At 47.6% G+C, this 15716-nt stretch overlaps 1 protein-coding gene and 1 non-coding gene across 5 annotated transcripts in view; both read right to left on the minus strand.

Moving 5' to 3' along the window:
• Positions 1-2379: 2379 nt before the first annotated feature.
• On the minus strand, positions 2380-2452 carry TRNAT-AGU (transfer RNA threonine (anticodon AGU)). The gene has a single exon. It is a non-coding gene; the product is annotated as a tRNA-Thr (tRNA).
• A 1432-nt stretch (positions 2453-3884) lies between these two features.
• The window catches only part of CLMN (calmin), a 113051-nt gene continuing 101219 nt past the window's right edge, over positions 3885-15716 (minus strand). For 2 of the 4 annotated variants that reach the window (XM_031454266.2, XM_064486228.1), the window contains exons 13-14: positions 14929-15025; positions 3885-13410 (exon numbers count right to left, since the gene is read on the minus strand). In XM_031454266.2, coding sequence (XP_031310126.2) covers positions 13246-13410; positions 14929-15025 — 262 coding nt within the window. In that variant the 3' untranslated portion in view covers positions 3885-13245. Of the gene's footprint in view, positions 13415-13993; positions 15026-15716 lie in introns of all 4 variants that reach the window. The other 2 variants (XR_010381067.1, XM_031454268.2) reach the window with 2 other exon arrangements.

Genomic DNA, 15716 nt, shown 5'->3' on the forward strand with positions numbered 1-15716 from the left:
TGTGGCTTGTCTTTTCATTTTCTTAATACCAATGGGTCTCACATGAAAGTTCGTGGGGATGATTTTATTTTCTTCTTCTAGCTTCCTTCCACTTTCCCAGCACAGAAAGGTGAGGCCGGGGCTGTAGGGGCCATCTTGTGACCAGAAGAGGCCGTGATGGGGAAACCCACATGCTACAATGGCAAAATAGAAGGTGGAAGAAACCAGAGACCTTGGTGACATCATGGAGCCATTGCACCTCAGGACCACCTGCTTCAGTGTCCTGTGTGAGTGTCCACAGTGTCCTGTGTGGTGAAAGCATCAGAGCCAGAGTCCCATAACACGCAGCTGAATGTAATCCCTACCTGATGTGGAGACCACATCTACCAGGCCCACAGATCCAGGGATGAGTGAGCTCTTAATGACTTTGAAACACAAGTTATAGTGTGTGCTAGGGAGGGTGGGGGCAGCCTAGAATTTTATCCCACTTATCACATAGACAGTGAAAGTGAAAGCTCCTATTTTTTGCTAGATTTAAAAAAAACAAACATTTTCTCATAGCATCTACGTAATGGGGCGTCCATCTCCGGTTACAGGTCTCACTGGTCCAAGGAGCACCACGCAGGCCACTGTTTCAAATCCTGTACATAGGAGAATGTTTGGGCATTTGACCCCCTCTGAGTTTGTGGCCAGTGCTCCCTGAGCATTTGAAAGGTGGGGAGAAGTCTGACTTGGTTCAGTCCTGTCTGGTGCCCTGATGATGTTGAAGGACGCGGGCTTACTGAGGCCAGGCATTCACTTCTGTCCACAGGGTGGGAGTTGGGCAAGATCTCCTGCATCTCTGGTAGCCACAGGCCCTAGACAGTGTCTTTGTCTTGCCCTGATGGGAGTAGTTCTTCTAGTGGCGGACCGGCCTACTTGCCAGAGCAGTGTTCAGTGAGAGAGGCTCACAGCTGAGCCGGCCAAGGCGTGTTGGGGTAAAACTCCGGTGATCCTTTCATCAGCCACTTCCCGGGACACATGGGTGCGGATGGCCTTGTTCTGGTGTCAGACAGCTCAGGTGTGTGCTGCAGTGGGGCCGCGCCTCCCCCCACCCCCTCAACAACATCAAGTGACCTTTCTCAGTCCAGCTCTAGCATCAGTCGGGTAAGAAATACCGCATGCCTTTATGAAACTTAGAGGGGTGCCATCAAAAGAGACCACATGGCTGTAAGTGCCTTGTACCCTTTGCAAGCAAACTGAAAATTATTAGGAAAAAAAACCAGCCAGCTGCAACCTGAAAGTTTAGATAAGCAGTGCCTATTAATGAAAAATTCTTGTGGTTGCATTAAGATAAAAAGAAAGACGATAATTTCCCTTTAGAAGGTGGGAGGTACAGGTGGTTTCAGGAAAATGCTGCAGCTGCAGGTCCTGGGGCTTCTATGAGGTAAGTTCAGAAACTTGAGTGTTCAGACACCTTCCGGGGATATGACAGGTAATTTTATGTCTACTGAATCTAATAAAAAAATCTGGGCTTGTATTCCTTAGGCCATTTTTAATATCATTTTTGCATACTTAATTTGTACTGCATTTTACAAAAACTGGTCTATGATAGACGGGAAATAAATACATTTAAAAGAAATACCCCTTGCCCGGATAGGTTGGGAAGGCCTATTGTATAGTTTGTGGCCGTGGCCCAAAATAATCTGTTAACGATGCATATTGGGGAGGACGACTGAGTTCTAGAGAAAAAAGAATTGGACCTTTAGGATTGCAGTTTGAGAGAGATAAAAGGATGCTTTTCTAATATCATGAACATTTGTCTTTGGGCTATTTCTTGGGTATTTCCATAGATAGATGCTCGTTTCAGTCCTCACATCGGGGCTGTTATTTAACGAGATTTACTGAGGTCCTAGGAGAGCTGACCCTGATACAAGATGGCAGGGGAACCCCCCCCCCCCCACCGCTGAGATTTCCTCCCCACGGCAGGATGTGGGCCTCAGGCTGCAACTTGGTGGGCATGCTCTCCCTCTGGGCCTCTGGCAGCTGGGAGCAGCCATGGACCTGGTGCCTCAGTTCACATGCTCTTGGGGGCTACTTCTGGGGCACAGGAGGCAGGCTGATGTGATGGGAAAAGTCCAGTGGTCCCAGGTTCTTATTCTAATTCTGCTGGGCAGCATGCGATTGAATTCATTTTCCCCAACCTCAGCCGTCTCTTGGGCAGGACATGGCCGCCCATCTCATGTTTGGAGTGATTTTTTATTTTAATTTTTTTGTTTGTGTTCGGGTTTTTTTAAATTTTTTGTGGGGAGGTAATTCGATTGATTGATTGATTGATATATATCAATATATATATTGATATATATATATCAAAGGGAAGATAGTGTAATATATATATATATATTGATATATATATATGAATGGAGGGACTGGGGATTGAACCCAGGACCTTGTGCATACTAAGCACGTGCTCTACCACTAAGCTATACCCTCCCCTCTGGAGAGTTTTATGATCATACCCTGAGCTCCAGTCCAGCACCTGGGAGAGAGCTCAAGAAATGGTACCTGTGCTCCAAGTACATGGCTTTCCTCTCCGGCCGCTCAGCAAGCCCCTTCAAGGCATGGACTTTATCTCACTCCTGTCCTTATCACCAACACCTAGCCCCCTGTACCCAGGAGGCCTTCCGTACAAGAGTGTTTACTGAAGAAGTGGCCCAGATCTGACCCAACCGCACAGCCAGGACTTAGGCAAGTGTCACCAAAGCTGCCCGCACCCTGGTCTGTGCCACGAGCATCTCTTCCCTGCACTGTTGCAGCGGCCTCCTAGCCGGCCTCTGGGCTCTGCCCTTGTTCCTGAGTCTATTCCCATCATGGCAGCCGTGGTTAACACGCTAAAATGGAAGTCAACACGGGCTCAAAACCTTCCAGGGGATCCAGCTCACTCAGGGTGAAGCCCACAGCCCTTGTAACTGACGCGGTCCCACCTGACAGCCCCAGAAACCCTCTCCTGCTGGTCTCCCCCGTCACCCCCTGTGCTTAGGCCCCTGGGCGTCCTCTGAATGCCCCCTGAACGCCCCCTGAACGCCAGCCAGGAGCCCACCACAGTGACCTTGCACTGGCTCCTCCCTTGCTTGGAAAGCTCTTCCTCAGATACTCGAGCGACTTGTCCTTGCATCTCCAAGTCTGCAGTCAAATGGCTTCCTCAAAGAGGCCTCTCCCAACTGCTCTAGTAACATTACATCCCCTCCCCGTCCACCCCCAGTGATGCTCCTGCCCTGCCCTTTCTTACAGCACTTGTTTATGGGTATCTGACATGCTATGCATTTTACCTATTTTATGTCCATCTCCCCCACTGGAATACAAGCTCTGTGAGCACAAGGACTTTGGTTTCATTTATTGCTGTATTGTCAGCGATCGGAACAGTGCCTGATGCCTCTTAGGTGCGCAGTCAACATTTCTGGCACCACCTTTCGTTTGCTTTCCCTCCTTCCTTGCCTCACTTTTGCTGCCTGGGGACTGCACCACCCCTAACGATGTATAAGCACATAAGGTTTGACTCAGGCGCTGTTTTCCGGGGGACCAAGGCTACTACAGTAACTTGTTACAGATCACACAGTTGGTAGGAGGCAGACCCGGGATTCAAACGCAGGCAGGCAGTCTGCCTCCAGAGCCATCTACCCGCCGCCGCCAGTACAACAACGGCCACCACCATCGTCATTGTTTCTTCTTGGAGCTTCACCTGCAAAGGCTCAAGGCAGGTCAGCAGTGAAGACAGGTGGGTCCCCTACAATCTCTACAATGCTACCGCCACTTGACTTCACTTTGACCCTGACAACAGTACTTTCTGTTGAGGCAAAAGGGAAGATAGTGTAATTTCTGGTTGGCAAAGGCACAGACACACAGGAAAATGAGAATTAACAACGAGGTGGTCTATTCGTGAAATTTATACTCAAAATTTTTCTTAAGAATACATAGAATTTTACAAGACCATTCATCATAGCACCAAGCCTAATAGTCCTTGATAGAAAACAGTCATGTAACAAATACTCCAGTTAATTTCCCACGGGTATAAATTATGCAAATAGTCATTTATATCTTCATTTACAATAATCAATAAATAAGAGGGCACGTCCATACCATTTTTTTTTACAAAGATACCTTTTTACAAAGCTACAGCTATGTATATACTAAATAGAGAAAATAATTCTCGTACTACAAAATTAACATTTCGCTGTTTTTCAATAGTTCTCTTAGAGCGCTCAGTAAAAATGTTCAGACATTATCAATTCAGTCCTGCCATGACATTAAAAGAAACTATAGCATGAAATCTGTTAAACATATTACAGACCTTGAAAAAATAAACACCTATCATCTTTCAATACAATATGCTCCGAACAAACTCCTGTTTCCAGGTTTAATCATTTATCCGGACAAGGCAGGGTGGCGAACAACCATTCTTCCACTTACACTGCTCATCTTTGGCTGATGTTACCAGCACCAATGCAGGTGATACAGGCAGCTAACCTACTGTGCAATTTTGAGGGCAAAGGGTCTCTGCATCATGCCCCTTTCTCCCCCCAGTACCACGCTGCCCCACCCCCACCCCGGGACATTCTACACAATCGTACCAGTCTTTGGCTTAAGGGACCCAGTGCTCGACTGCAAGCAGCTTCTGATTCCGAGTGGAATTTCTGTGTCTCTGTATTTTGAGTCTGCGAGGGGAAGGGAAAAAAGGCGGGAAGAACAGAAAGGCCCAGTTGTTTATGGCCATATATTCCTGCAGCTGAACTTGTGAATTCCCCCGGAAAACTGCCTTGGATGCAGATTAATTTAAGGAGACCAGTTTGGTGCAGGGAGCCCTAGGATGCAGATCTCCTACATTCTACCCCAAACTTTCATCCACACGTCCTTCAATGGACTACCTTTTATTTTACCAAACCATTTCCGAAGGCACCTTTCTCAGATAGTAAAGCTGGAAGCAATGCTCTAAGCTTTGGGTTTCACTGACAAATACAGAGGTGCATTTATTCTAAGCAAATAGGCCACTTACTGAGATTGAAAAACCAAAACCAAAACAACAACAAAAAACAAAGCTACCTTGCTAATCTTTGGGTTTTTAAACCTAGGAAGGATTTTGAAACAGAGGTCTTCCAACTCCCGACCCAGGACGGTAAGTGAATTATTCGAGGCGTCACCACAGGTGAGCCAGAGCTAGGATGTGGGTTTCTGATACTGAGGCCAGCACTGTCCTACTCTGGAACAATGTCAACTCTCTAGGTTACAGACACTCTCCAAGTTTCCTTTAAAAAAGTGTTTCAATCCTTACATGACATTTAGGGATACAGGCACTTTGCGGCTGTCATCATAGCATCGTCTAACAGAGAACATGCTCTTACTGACTTCTGCTGGGGCTTAAACAAGTAAATGCAAACAAACAAACAAACAAAACCCATCCAAAGATATTTTTCTATTTGTTTTTGCAACAGAGCAAAAAATCTCAGCTTTTAAATCTAAAACAAAGGAAAATAATGATTCCTAAATTATGGCTTCTTCCAAGTAATCCACGTTCTCCATCCCTGTTTCCGTTGTACTCCGTGCAGCACAACGAAGTTTGCTTTTGAAGGAGGGGGCCTAACGTCCTACTCTGGAAAGCATGTGTTGCAAGTGGAGAGTGAAGAGCGGGGGCGGGGTGGGCGGGGCGTGATTTAAAGTCACCCAAGTCTTCGATGTTAGACACAGATTATTTTGCTAAAGGCCCTTAGATGCAGTCAGTTGGGTTGCAAATTTGCAACTCTGGGCTAAAACCTGAACTTGGAGCATCCTAGTCCTTTAAATATTTTAATTTATTTTTTAATTGAGGAATTGTTGATGTACCGTATTACTCAGTCATTTTTATGATATTTAAGCAGTATTGATATTGGGTGGGGGGGCAGTCGAAGTCTTCAGAATCTTGGGAAGGAGAGTGAAGGGTCGGGGGGTGGGGTGCAATGTGACTCATAAAGTTCACCACCTTCCCATCTGAGATTTCCACCCACCCTGCCAACTAGGCCAAAGTCACCGAGAATCTGCATCTCATTAGACATAACTTTCTTTTCTAAGCAGTGAAGTCTAGGGGGAAAATCAGCGTTTCAAAGTAGGAGTCCTGTGTTCGCAGTTCTGCCATCTGCCAGCTCGATGACCTTGTTACCCTTCCTCCTCATGCTGTAGTTTCCTCTCTGAAAGAACCACCTCTTGGGATTGTTTAAAGGGTCCAGTGAGTTAATGGGTAGATGCTGGCTTCAGCTTCCTCTTGTAAAAGGCATGTGTTAGATCAGAGACAAAGCAGAGGTGGCCTGGAGAGAGGTGGGGAGAAGCTATGGTAAACTGAATGTCATGGAAGGAGGTGTAGTCAGAGCTTGGAGAGTGGGGACCTGCGAACAAGGAGCTACTGAGCATTTTACAACATCACAGCACACTCGCAAGGAAGCTATTATTCATTCAACAAACATGTACTGCGTCTACTCTGCTCAGAAGATGCGCAGAGATGTCATTTACCCAAGGTCATCCAGATGCCCATCCAGAGCTGGGACTCGAACCTGGATCTGGCTGCCCTCTTCCTCCATCCCATTCACCTTCTGGGGAAGGGGGAAGGGAGTGATTTTTTTTTCAAAGGAGGGTTCGGTTAAAGAGATTCCTGCAGGATGAAAGCTAGACTTGATATTTGAGGGTCAGGGATTTTAAAAAGTTAGCAGGGGGATCAGGGCCTTAGATTCCTGAGCTGTGTGTGTATTTAAAAACCCTGTGGTCAAACAGCACACAACACTGGCTGTCTTCTTCCCATGAACGAGGTTGCATTCTGGCTCATTGGTGCTACGCCCCTGGGCTGGGAATCACAGTTAGCCTGATGGGTTTTCATCAAGGTTCTCAGAACAGATTAAAAACACCTAAGTCGGTCTTCCCGGCACTGTGGGGTCTGGCAATTCCAAAACAGTCAGAGGAGCCCCGGAACTCGGATGACCTCTGCTGACTCTCGGGGAAGCAGGGACTCAGAACCTCCAGGCCTTTGCCCCTTTACTCGACCAAGCCCACCCTAAGCCTGGTCGCGCCCGCAAAGGTGGAGGAGCTTTTTCAAGGCCTGTGGGCACGGTGGTGCCGTACACACCAGGGCCAGGAGGGCCAGAGCTCGCCAGGAGCCTGAAGGCACGGTGTCTGCACGCGATGGGAACTTGGATTCAGGGCCATGTCCACGCTTTGCGTGCGTCAGGCTCACCTCCCTGTGCTGCTGACTGTCCGTCCTCAGGGGAAGGCTGACAAGAGGCAGAGCTGAAAAGATCTGTGGGACTCAACGTCCAGCAAAGAAACCACGTCTCATTTCTTGGTTTCCTGACACAGGCTGGCTGCGGAGACAAATAAGCGTGCTACCACTCACGCCAGTGCTCAGCCTCCAACCGCTCGGCCCAGGTCCTGGCCCTCGTCTGAGAGCAGCCCCGCTCAGCAGCTGCATAGCTTGCTGTTCAGTGGGGGGGCCCAGCCCTGGGCAGCTGCAGCCTGAGACTCCCCCCGAAGGCTGTTTCAGCAGCGATTATGCAACGCTGGGGCAAGAGAAGTAACACATCTGGACCAGAAGAGCATCACGTGCTCTTGCGTCCTGGCAAGAGCATCGCTGAGAAGGTTCTGAGGAGCCACGTTGGCTTGAAACACCCACGCGGCCCACCTCGGGGACTTCAGAACGTGAGGCTGAGCACAGGCGGGGAACTGGGCAGAGATCACTGAGGAAGGTCTCCAAACAGAAAGGAGGGGCAGGCCAGGGCTCCAAACTGCAGGGGGCCATCTGGAGCCCTTGTGGAGAACTAGGAAAAACCGCGCTTGTGCAAAAGAGTCCGCATCACGAGACTGCCCTCCAATGACACAACTGGGGTAAGAGAACAGTCCTTAACAGAGGCGCCACAGTGAATGCTGATCCTCCGTGAGATACCTCTTGGCTTGTTTGCTCTGGCTTGTGTTTGAGCGATTAGCTCTGTGATGCTCTGAGTCCTGGGTGAGGAGGGAGGTGGCTGCAGGCTGGAGTTTTGCAGAGAACTTCACTGGGAATTAAGATGTCCCTCCTGAGGGCACTGACCAGCAGTGTGACTCGTCCTTTCTCCTGCCTGATCTTTAGCTTCTCCTTCCTTCCCTCCTTCCTTTTTTAAGAGGTACTTGGGGATTGAACTCAGGACCTTGCTCATGCTAAGCATGCGCTCCACCACTGAGCTATAACCATCGCTACCCCATTTCTCATTTCTTAAATGAGGTGCTAGACCCTTATGGGATCCCCAAGGCTATCAAACAATCTTTAATTTATGAAGACTGACTACACAGGCCTCCAAACCTTCTGCCTTCTGTGAGCTTGACCCTTACAACGAGCACTGCACGAGGATGAGTGAGGAGAGTTGGGAGAAATGTGCTGAACCCCAGAAAGGGTGCCTCAGCCTGTGTCCGGCGGGGCTGTCTAGGGGATGGGGAGGGAGGACCGCCTCTGGTTCCCTGTCCTGGTGGGAGGGAGCCCAGCTCCACACAGAGGCCAGATTTGACCGGGGAAATTGCTCTGAGTTCCAAACAATCACCCGACAGAGGGAGCAACTGGTTTGTTTGCTGGCCGACACCAGTGTGGAAGGACCACTGGTTTCCAAAAGAAGTGAGGGCGGCAAAGGAAGCCTAGAAAGTAGGTGACTCCATGGAGCATAGGGGGAGGCAGGAGCTCTAAGGTAGCTCCGTGGGGGCAGGAGGTGAAAAGGGGGGAGGAAGGAGAGCCCCGGTCCTCACTGCGGCATTCCAGCTCTTCTCTCCTCACTTGGCACTGCGCTGCGTGTCGGTGCTGGCAGACCCCGGCTCAGCAGGACTCAGGGCAAGTTCACAAATGCATCCACTGAGCAGTGAGCCACCTGACGAGCAGGGAGAAGGCACAGATGGGACCTGCAGTTCAAGATGGGGTCTTGAGCACACGGGCTCATTTCTAGAAACCCCACAGGAAAAAGGGCAAAGGAATGGAAGTGATGCAACCAGGAAGACAAAGGGACGGGGAGGAGTTGACAGCAGGTAAGAGGTGCCAACCTATGCACAGCAGGGGCAGAGCAAAGGGAGACGTGAGCAGGGATGCGGGATCCCAGCACCTCACACCTGCAGAGGACGGGCAGTTGGCAGCTGCCTACTCTACAGGGGAAGCAGAGGCGCTCCAGGCCTGGAACACCAGGCACAGTGAGGCAGGAGCAATTCTGTGAGTCTGCATACTAACTGTGATGAGATGCCTGCTCAGAGGTCAGGAGGCAGGCACTCGGGTGTGCGCCAGGACCCCTGGGTACAGCCCTACAGTCTGTGCACTGCACAAAGGCACTTGGCTAAGGAGACAACTGGGAGTTAAAACCTAGCCCTCACTCTGCTCCTCAAGCCTTGCCCTGGAGAAAGAGACAAAAGATGCCTTCTGCCAGTTTGGCCAACTGCCCATGGGTGGCTTGTGCCCAGAGGGGCACCTCTTTCCAAGCCATACACCTAGAGGGAATACCTTTTTTGAAACTGCACGAGAGCATTGCACAGGCTTGTAGCAGCCGTGTGTATGCCTCTTTTTCTCAGGCAGGAGAGAAGTGGAAATATCTCTAAAGAAACACAATTTGAGTCCCAGAGAAAAGACCTGCAAATAGTGATATGTGTGGTCCTCCCATGAAAAGTCCAGGTGCCCACCTGGTGACCCTAAAGAAAAACCCATCAGTTCACACACAGAGCTTCCTATCCATTTTTTTGATGTATCATTCTTACACATGAACAGATTCACGGGATCTCTAGATATCTGAAGGAAACTTGTAACATGAAAGAGACTGAGACTGGCCAAGAGAAAGGGGAGTTAAGAGGAAATAAAGGCAAAATAGAGAGCAGAAAAGAACTTCCCCCAAACCCCACTATCATGAACATCCACAGAGAGGTAAGATCTGCACCTATGAAACAAGAACAGGACACTATAAAACAGAAACAAGAAAACAGCCACCAAATGTTTTGCAAATTAAAAATTAATAAAACATTCAACAGGTATACTGAGAAGATAAAAGCTGAGTAATTTTCCTCATAATCAGATCAAAAAAATTAAGAAGTGAGAAATAGAAATGATAAAAAAAATTAAAGGGTTAGTCTGGGAGGTCCAACATTGGAATGACAGGTTGTCCAGAAATAAAGAATGTGAACAATTACAAGAAAATTTAAGAAAGTTCCCATGAGAGCCCAGCATCAAGGATTCAATGCCATCAGGGCAACTCAGATCACTAAGAATGAAGGGATCTTAAACGTGTCCTGGGAGAGGGGAGAAACCCAAGTCATGTCTAAATGAATCAGAATGGCGTCAGGAATTTCAACAACCATGTTGGGGGGGCTGTGGGAGGGTATTATTTTCCACTCACAATTCTATATGCAGCTATACCTGGGAAAGGGCAGAATGAAGACGTTTTAAGTTAAGCAAAATCTCAAAATATTTATAATATTTACTTCCCACGTTCCTTTTCTCAGGAAGTTACTAAGAAATGTGCCACACCAAAGTCTTCATTATCATCATCATCACCAAGGGAGAAAAATTTTGCTGAGAAAGGACATGCAACTATAGTACACTACTTGGCTCAGACATCAACAGCCCTCATATGCTCACACTGAACAGAGATGCTCCAAATGACACAATTGAACAATACTGGAAAAACAAAACGCAGTTTGGGCAAGAGCAAGATCCTTACCTACCAAATAGCAAGCCACTAGATGTTTCTAAATTAATTAAAAAAAAAAAAAGAAACATAAGCACGTTATGTAGAAATGCAAAGGTAAATATTAGAAGAAACAGCTGAAGGAGTTCAAAGAGTTACTTCTGGGGAGCAAGACAGAGGGACTGCTAGTTTTCATTAAAAGCCTCACAGTATTTGTTTCTTTTAAAACCATGAACATGTATTACTTGGATAAGAATTGAAAATAAATTCTTAAAAAAAATACAAGCCACGGGGTGATCTGTCCTGCAGGCTTCTTATCCACCTTCTTCTGTATCTGGCTTCTCCCACACAAGCCTAGACTCAAGAGAGGATTTTTTTTTTCTTACAAAAAAAAATCAGTTTGCTGCCAACCTGAACCAAATGACTTTCAGGCATCTTGCCAGTAGATGGCTTTAAACAATATTACACTTTGTAATGGGGAGAGAAGAAGCCTGCAGAGACTTTTCTGAACAAGGTCTAGACCCGTAAAATGAAATGATTAACGTTTGGGTCGGCTCTTCAAGCGTTTAATTTAGGTGAGGACGGCATGGTGTCCAGGGTCATAAAATATCACACACATCATCTTTATTATCTGTACCTTTGAGTTTTCATTGATGCCAGGGAGCTCATTAATTAGCTCATTTTCCACGGGACACTTGGCCTTCAAGATGGAATCACTCCAAGCTCCCAACAGCTTCCAGCTTGGAAGGCTTAGGTTCGTTCGTGGAGAGAAAGCAGGCTATAACAGGAGTGGGTTAGAGGCCAGATTCCGGCTGTCATCGACTGAAATGTGCTATGTAAATTCCTTTGGCCATGCTAGAATTCTGAAAACTTGAACCCCACTGCTTGAAACAAGCAGGCCTTTGGCTTGCCGAGAGAGGACCGTGACGCCTGGAGTAAGGACAATGCTGGTATGTCAGCTGACAAGCTGTCAGAGATGTCAAGGACCTTCCAGAAGGAATGAGGGACAAGCCTGAGAGTGAACAACATTTCCTCTGGGGAAAAATACAAGAAAAAACAAAGGTTGACTGTTGGCCTAAGAACTTTGGTTTTGTTTAAATGAGGACATTCTTATCTATTCATTTTATTAATTTTTTTTTTCAGGACATTCATGGGCCCAATGGATGTTTCCTGAAAGAGGGGACAGCTCTGGACTGGGCATCGAGTGGCCTGAGTATTCCTGCAAGTCTGTTCCTGGTTGGCTGTGTGATCTTGGTCAACTGGCTCTGCGTCTCTGAGTTCAGCAGAGGAGATGCTGTCCTCTCCTGACCTCACTGTCTGGGGTTCTGTAAGTCTCAGCTCACACATGCTTTCTGAGGAGGAGGACACTGGGAGAAGGAAGTAACACACAGGGTCGCTATGACCTGTATCTCAGCAGGAGACGGGGAGCAGAGGGAGCCCAGGAGAAGGAAGACGGAAGGGCCGCTGGCTGCCTCTGTCCTCTCCCTAAGTGCCTGTTCGGCTTACTTCTAGGGGCGCTTTCTAGCAACCCTTTTCCTTTTCAAGAGACCTGTTATGACTGACCACAAAGGATGCCCGTGCTGAGAATTGCATCCCGAGGCAGGTGTGCACAAAGGCTCTCTCGGAACAAGATCGGCTGGACCACTCCTGCTCTAACAAGTCAGGGGAGCTCATTCTCAGCCAGGCCCATCTCCTCGGGGCTTTGGGGGCTTCCATTTACAGTGCCCTGGGGGCCTTGGGTGCCCACACAGATGCCTCAGGAGCCACGAATGGAAGCCAGGAGGCTGCCAAGGCAGAGCGAGAGGAACCCCAGCCAAAGCTCCGCTTTTAATGTATCAACTAGCCCGGCTCCCTGAGAATTCACTTGAAAAGAGGGTTCCATGGATGGAGAAGGTTTGAAAATCACAGCTTTTACCTCAATTCAATTAATGCAAATGTGAATTTAAAAGGCATGTCCCCCAACCCCCAAGGAAAACCAAGGGTGAACAAGTGTGCGCTGTGACTCACGACCCAGCTTCCACTTTGCTCGGATTTTGCCGTTCCCGGACGCGCTTCCCTGAAGACGGCAGCTTTGGGGGAGCCCCCAAAGAACAGGACAAAACCACAACAGGTGCATGGACCTCCCCCCCCACCCCGAATCTTGGCTCAAACTCCCCTCTCGGAGGAAAACATGGCGGTTTTCTACCCAGTGGAGGCCCTGCCTGGGGCATCCATCCTCTTTCTCATCAGGAGGTGAGAAACTCCAAGTCCATCCCAGGCCTGAAAAACATGCACGTGGGGCGAGCAGAGACCCAGTTATGGCTAAGTATTAGTAACACAGCTGAACACCTGACAAAGCAAGGCACGCGAACAAACCCCACCCACGGGTCCAGCCACACGCCTGAGAGTCGAGTATGCAGCCAAAGGGAAAAGCATGCTTAGGACTTACAAGAGGAAAAGAAGACCTGAAAACAAAACGTGGGGAGAGGGAGGCTAACTCTCTTCGGAGGTTCTCAACTGTTTGCAGAAGTGCCCCATCAGGAATGGGAAATAAAAAGAAGTTAGAAGTCCCACCCCGGGTCAGGGTCCTGTCTCTTTTATTACGCAGACGCACGCATCAGAGTCTGTTGACGTCCAGCTGGGGGAAGAGCAGCAGGCAGTAAACCAGCAGCCAGAGGAAGAGAACAAAGTACATCGTGTCGGGCTGCTGGATGAACTGCGTCAGCGAGTCGCTCCGTGGGCTGCGGCTCTCCTGCAGCCTGGCTTCACCAGAGTTGTTGGCCTTCCTGCAGGAAGGGAGACACAGGCAAGGTAGTTACAAGCAGGTCCCCGGCCCTGGGGACCCCACTGCCTCCCTGTCCTTCAACCTCACTGCCCAACTGGAGAGTGGAGGGCTTCCCAACGAGGTGGTCAAGGCACCCCGCACTGGGTGTGCAGACCCAGGCGGAGGGCTGGGTCTGGGGGTGCTTTGAGCTTTTGCACCCACTCAGTTCATCTCCACAACAACCCAGAGGGAGGAGCTGTTGCCCCATTCCGCAGACAGGCATGCTGAGGAGCCTCACGGCCGGGTGGCTTGCTCAAGGCCACACAATTACTTTCTCATAGAGTGGGGACCTGGGCCAGGTCTAATACCCAGTCCAGGGTGCCTTTGTTTACACCCCAGTGCCCTTAACTTCGAGCTAGATATGGACAGCTCTCTGTTATTTGCTAGGAACACAGGGGACTTCCTAAGTGATCTAAAGAGAGGAATGGTTTCCGATTCCAGATCACTTAAAAATAGCCATCGGAAACAAACGAAAGATACATTTCTCTACACCACCAAGGTTTTGTTTTTGTTTTTGGAATATAACCTTAAAAATAATTACCAGATTTGATTTTGATCAGATGCATCTTTCTTCTTTTATTTTACAGAAGGTAGTGCTAAAGTGACATTTTACTTTTTGCCTGGTGGAGAAAGCCCAGAAGGGTGGTGCATGGTGGCGACAGGAAAGGGCCAGGGGCCATAATCTGATTGGAATCAGGGTTGGGGGCCTCTGCTGGCAGCTGCATTTATAGAAGCCTAGAGTGTAAGCTTCTCAGGGTCATCTAGGGCATGGGATGGTGATTCCCATCCCAGATGGAGATTATGAGAAGCAAAAACCACCACATCCCTGAAGCATCTCCTGACACAGTGAGAGGCCGGGCCAAGAAGGGATGAAACATTTGCCTTGGTCTAGAAACTGCGTGATCGCCATGCAGATGATAGAGAAAGGACAGAATTTCTTTCTCTTTCTCAAAACTGGTTTTAGAGAAAATTTAAACTACATTTTTTTATTGCCAAGGTAGTAAGTGCCCCCAAACATGGAAAACACGACTATATTTCTCAACCTTGCAGGTTCAGTTTTCAAAGACTGTCTCATAAAAGCTGAACGTACTATTTTCCTATGAGCACTTCAAGCCCAGTGGAGACCATGAATTAATATTTCCATTTTATGGTAGGGGAGGGAAACGAGTCTTGCCTCTGTTTTTAGGAGCCAGAGCAGTGGACTTCTAAGGATTACACTCTAGGGGGTTAGGCAATTTTCAGACAGAGTCTTCCCTTCCAATAATCTAAGTCCTTCCAAGTCAATTCAAATCTGTGGCAAATATTTTTTTAAAAATTAATAATATCAAGTAATTCAATAACATTAACAGGGACAGGGGCATCTCAGAATTGTCCAAGTTTTAGATTTCTCTGCCTGCCTAGGTTCTAAACGGGCAGTATTACGGCAATGCAGCACTATTAGTCTATGCCATCTAGTTTTCTGACAGTAAGGAATACTTTCATAGACATCCTGGCATGTTTGCATTCCCTCTTCATGTCTGCTCTGATGCCATAAAACTGTAAAATCAGCTCAGTGAGCTTCTGAGTATTGTACCTGCAGTGGCGACATAGAATGAACACAGTTGTCAGGGACTACAGCACTGAGAACACACAATACCCCATCACTGCTTCCTCCTCCTGGTTCTACCTCAGATAACCAGCCAGCATGCCTCTGTGCTATCTAAATGCAGCCAGAGGCTCATGACCCAGACCTGCTTTTAAACTTAGTCATTTTCTTTTTCCTTTTTTAACTCTTAAATATATATTTCTATTGAAGAATAGCCAGTTTACAATGTTGTATCAATTTCTGGTGTACAGCATAATGCTTCAGTCATACACGAACATACATATATTCATTTTCATATTCTTTTTCACCATAGGTTACTACAAGATATTGAATATAGTTCCCTGTGCTATACAGTATGAACTTGTTTATTTATTTTATACATATTAGTATCTGCAAATCTCAAACTCCCAATTTATCCCTTCCTACCACCCCTTCCCCCACCTCCGGGAACGGTGAGTTTGTTTTCTATAAGAGTCTGTTTCTGTTTTGTAAAAATAAGTTTGTTTGATTTTTTTTTTAAAGATTCCACATATAAATGATATGGTATTTTTCTGGTTTGATAATTTCCTTTTGTATTAGCTTGGTTTCTTTTTGGTTTTTGTGACTCTCTCGTATGCTTTTGATTTGTGGTTACCTTGTTTTTCAAGTAAAACTGAGTCACTTTCTGAATTGTGCTCAG

Source organism: Camelus dromedarius, chromosome 5 (assembly GCF_036321535.1).
Source record: "Camelus dromedarius isolate mCamDro1 chromosome 5, mCamDro1.pat, whole genome shotgun sequence".
NCBI classification, from domain to species: Eukaryota; Metazoa; Chordata; class Mammalia; order Artiodactyla; family Camelidae; genus Camelus; species Camelus dromedarius.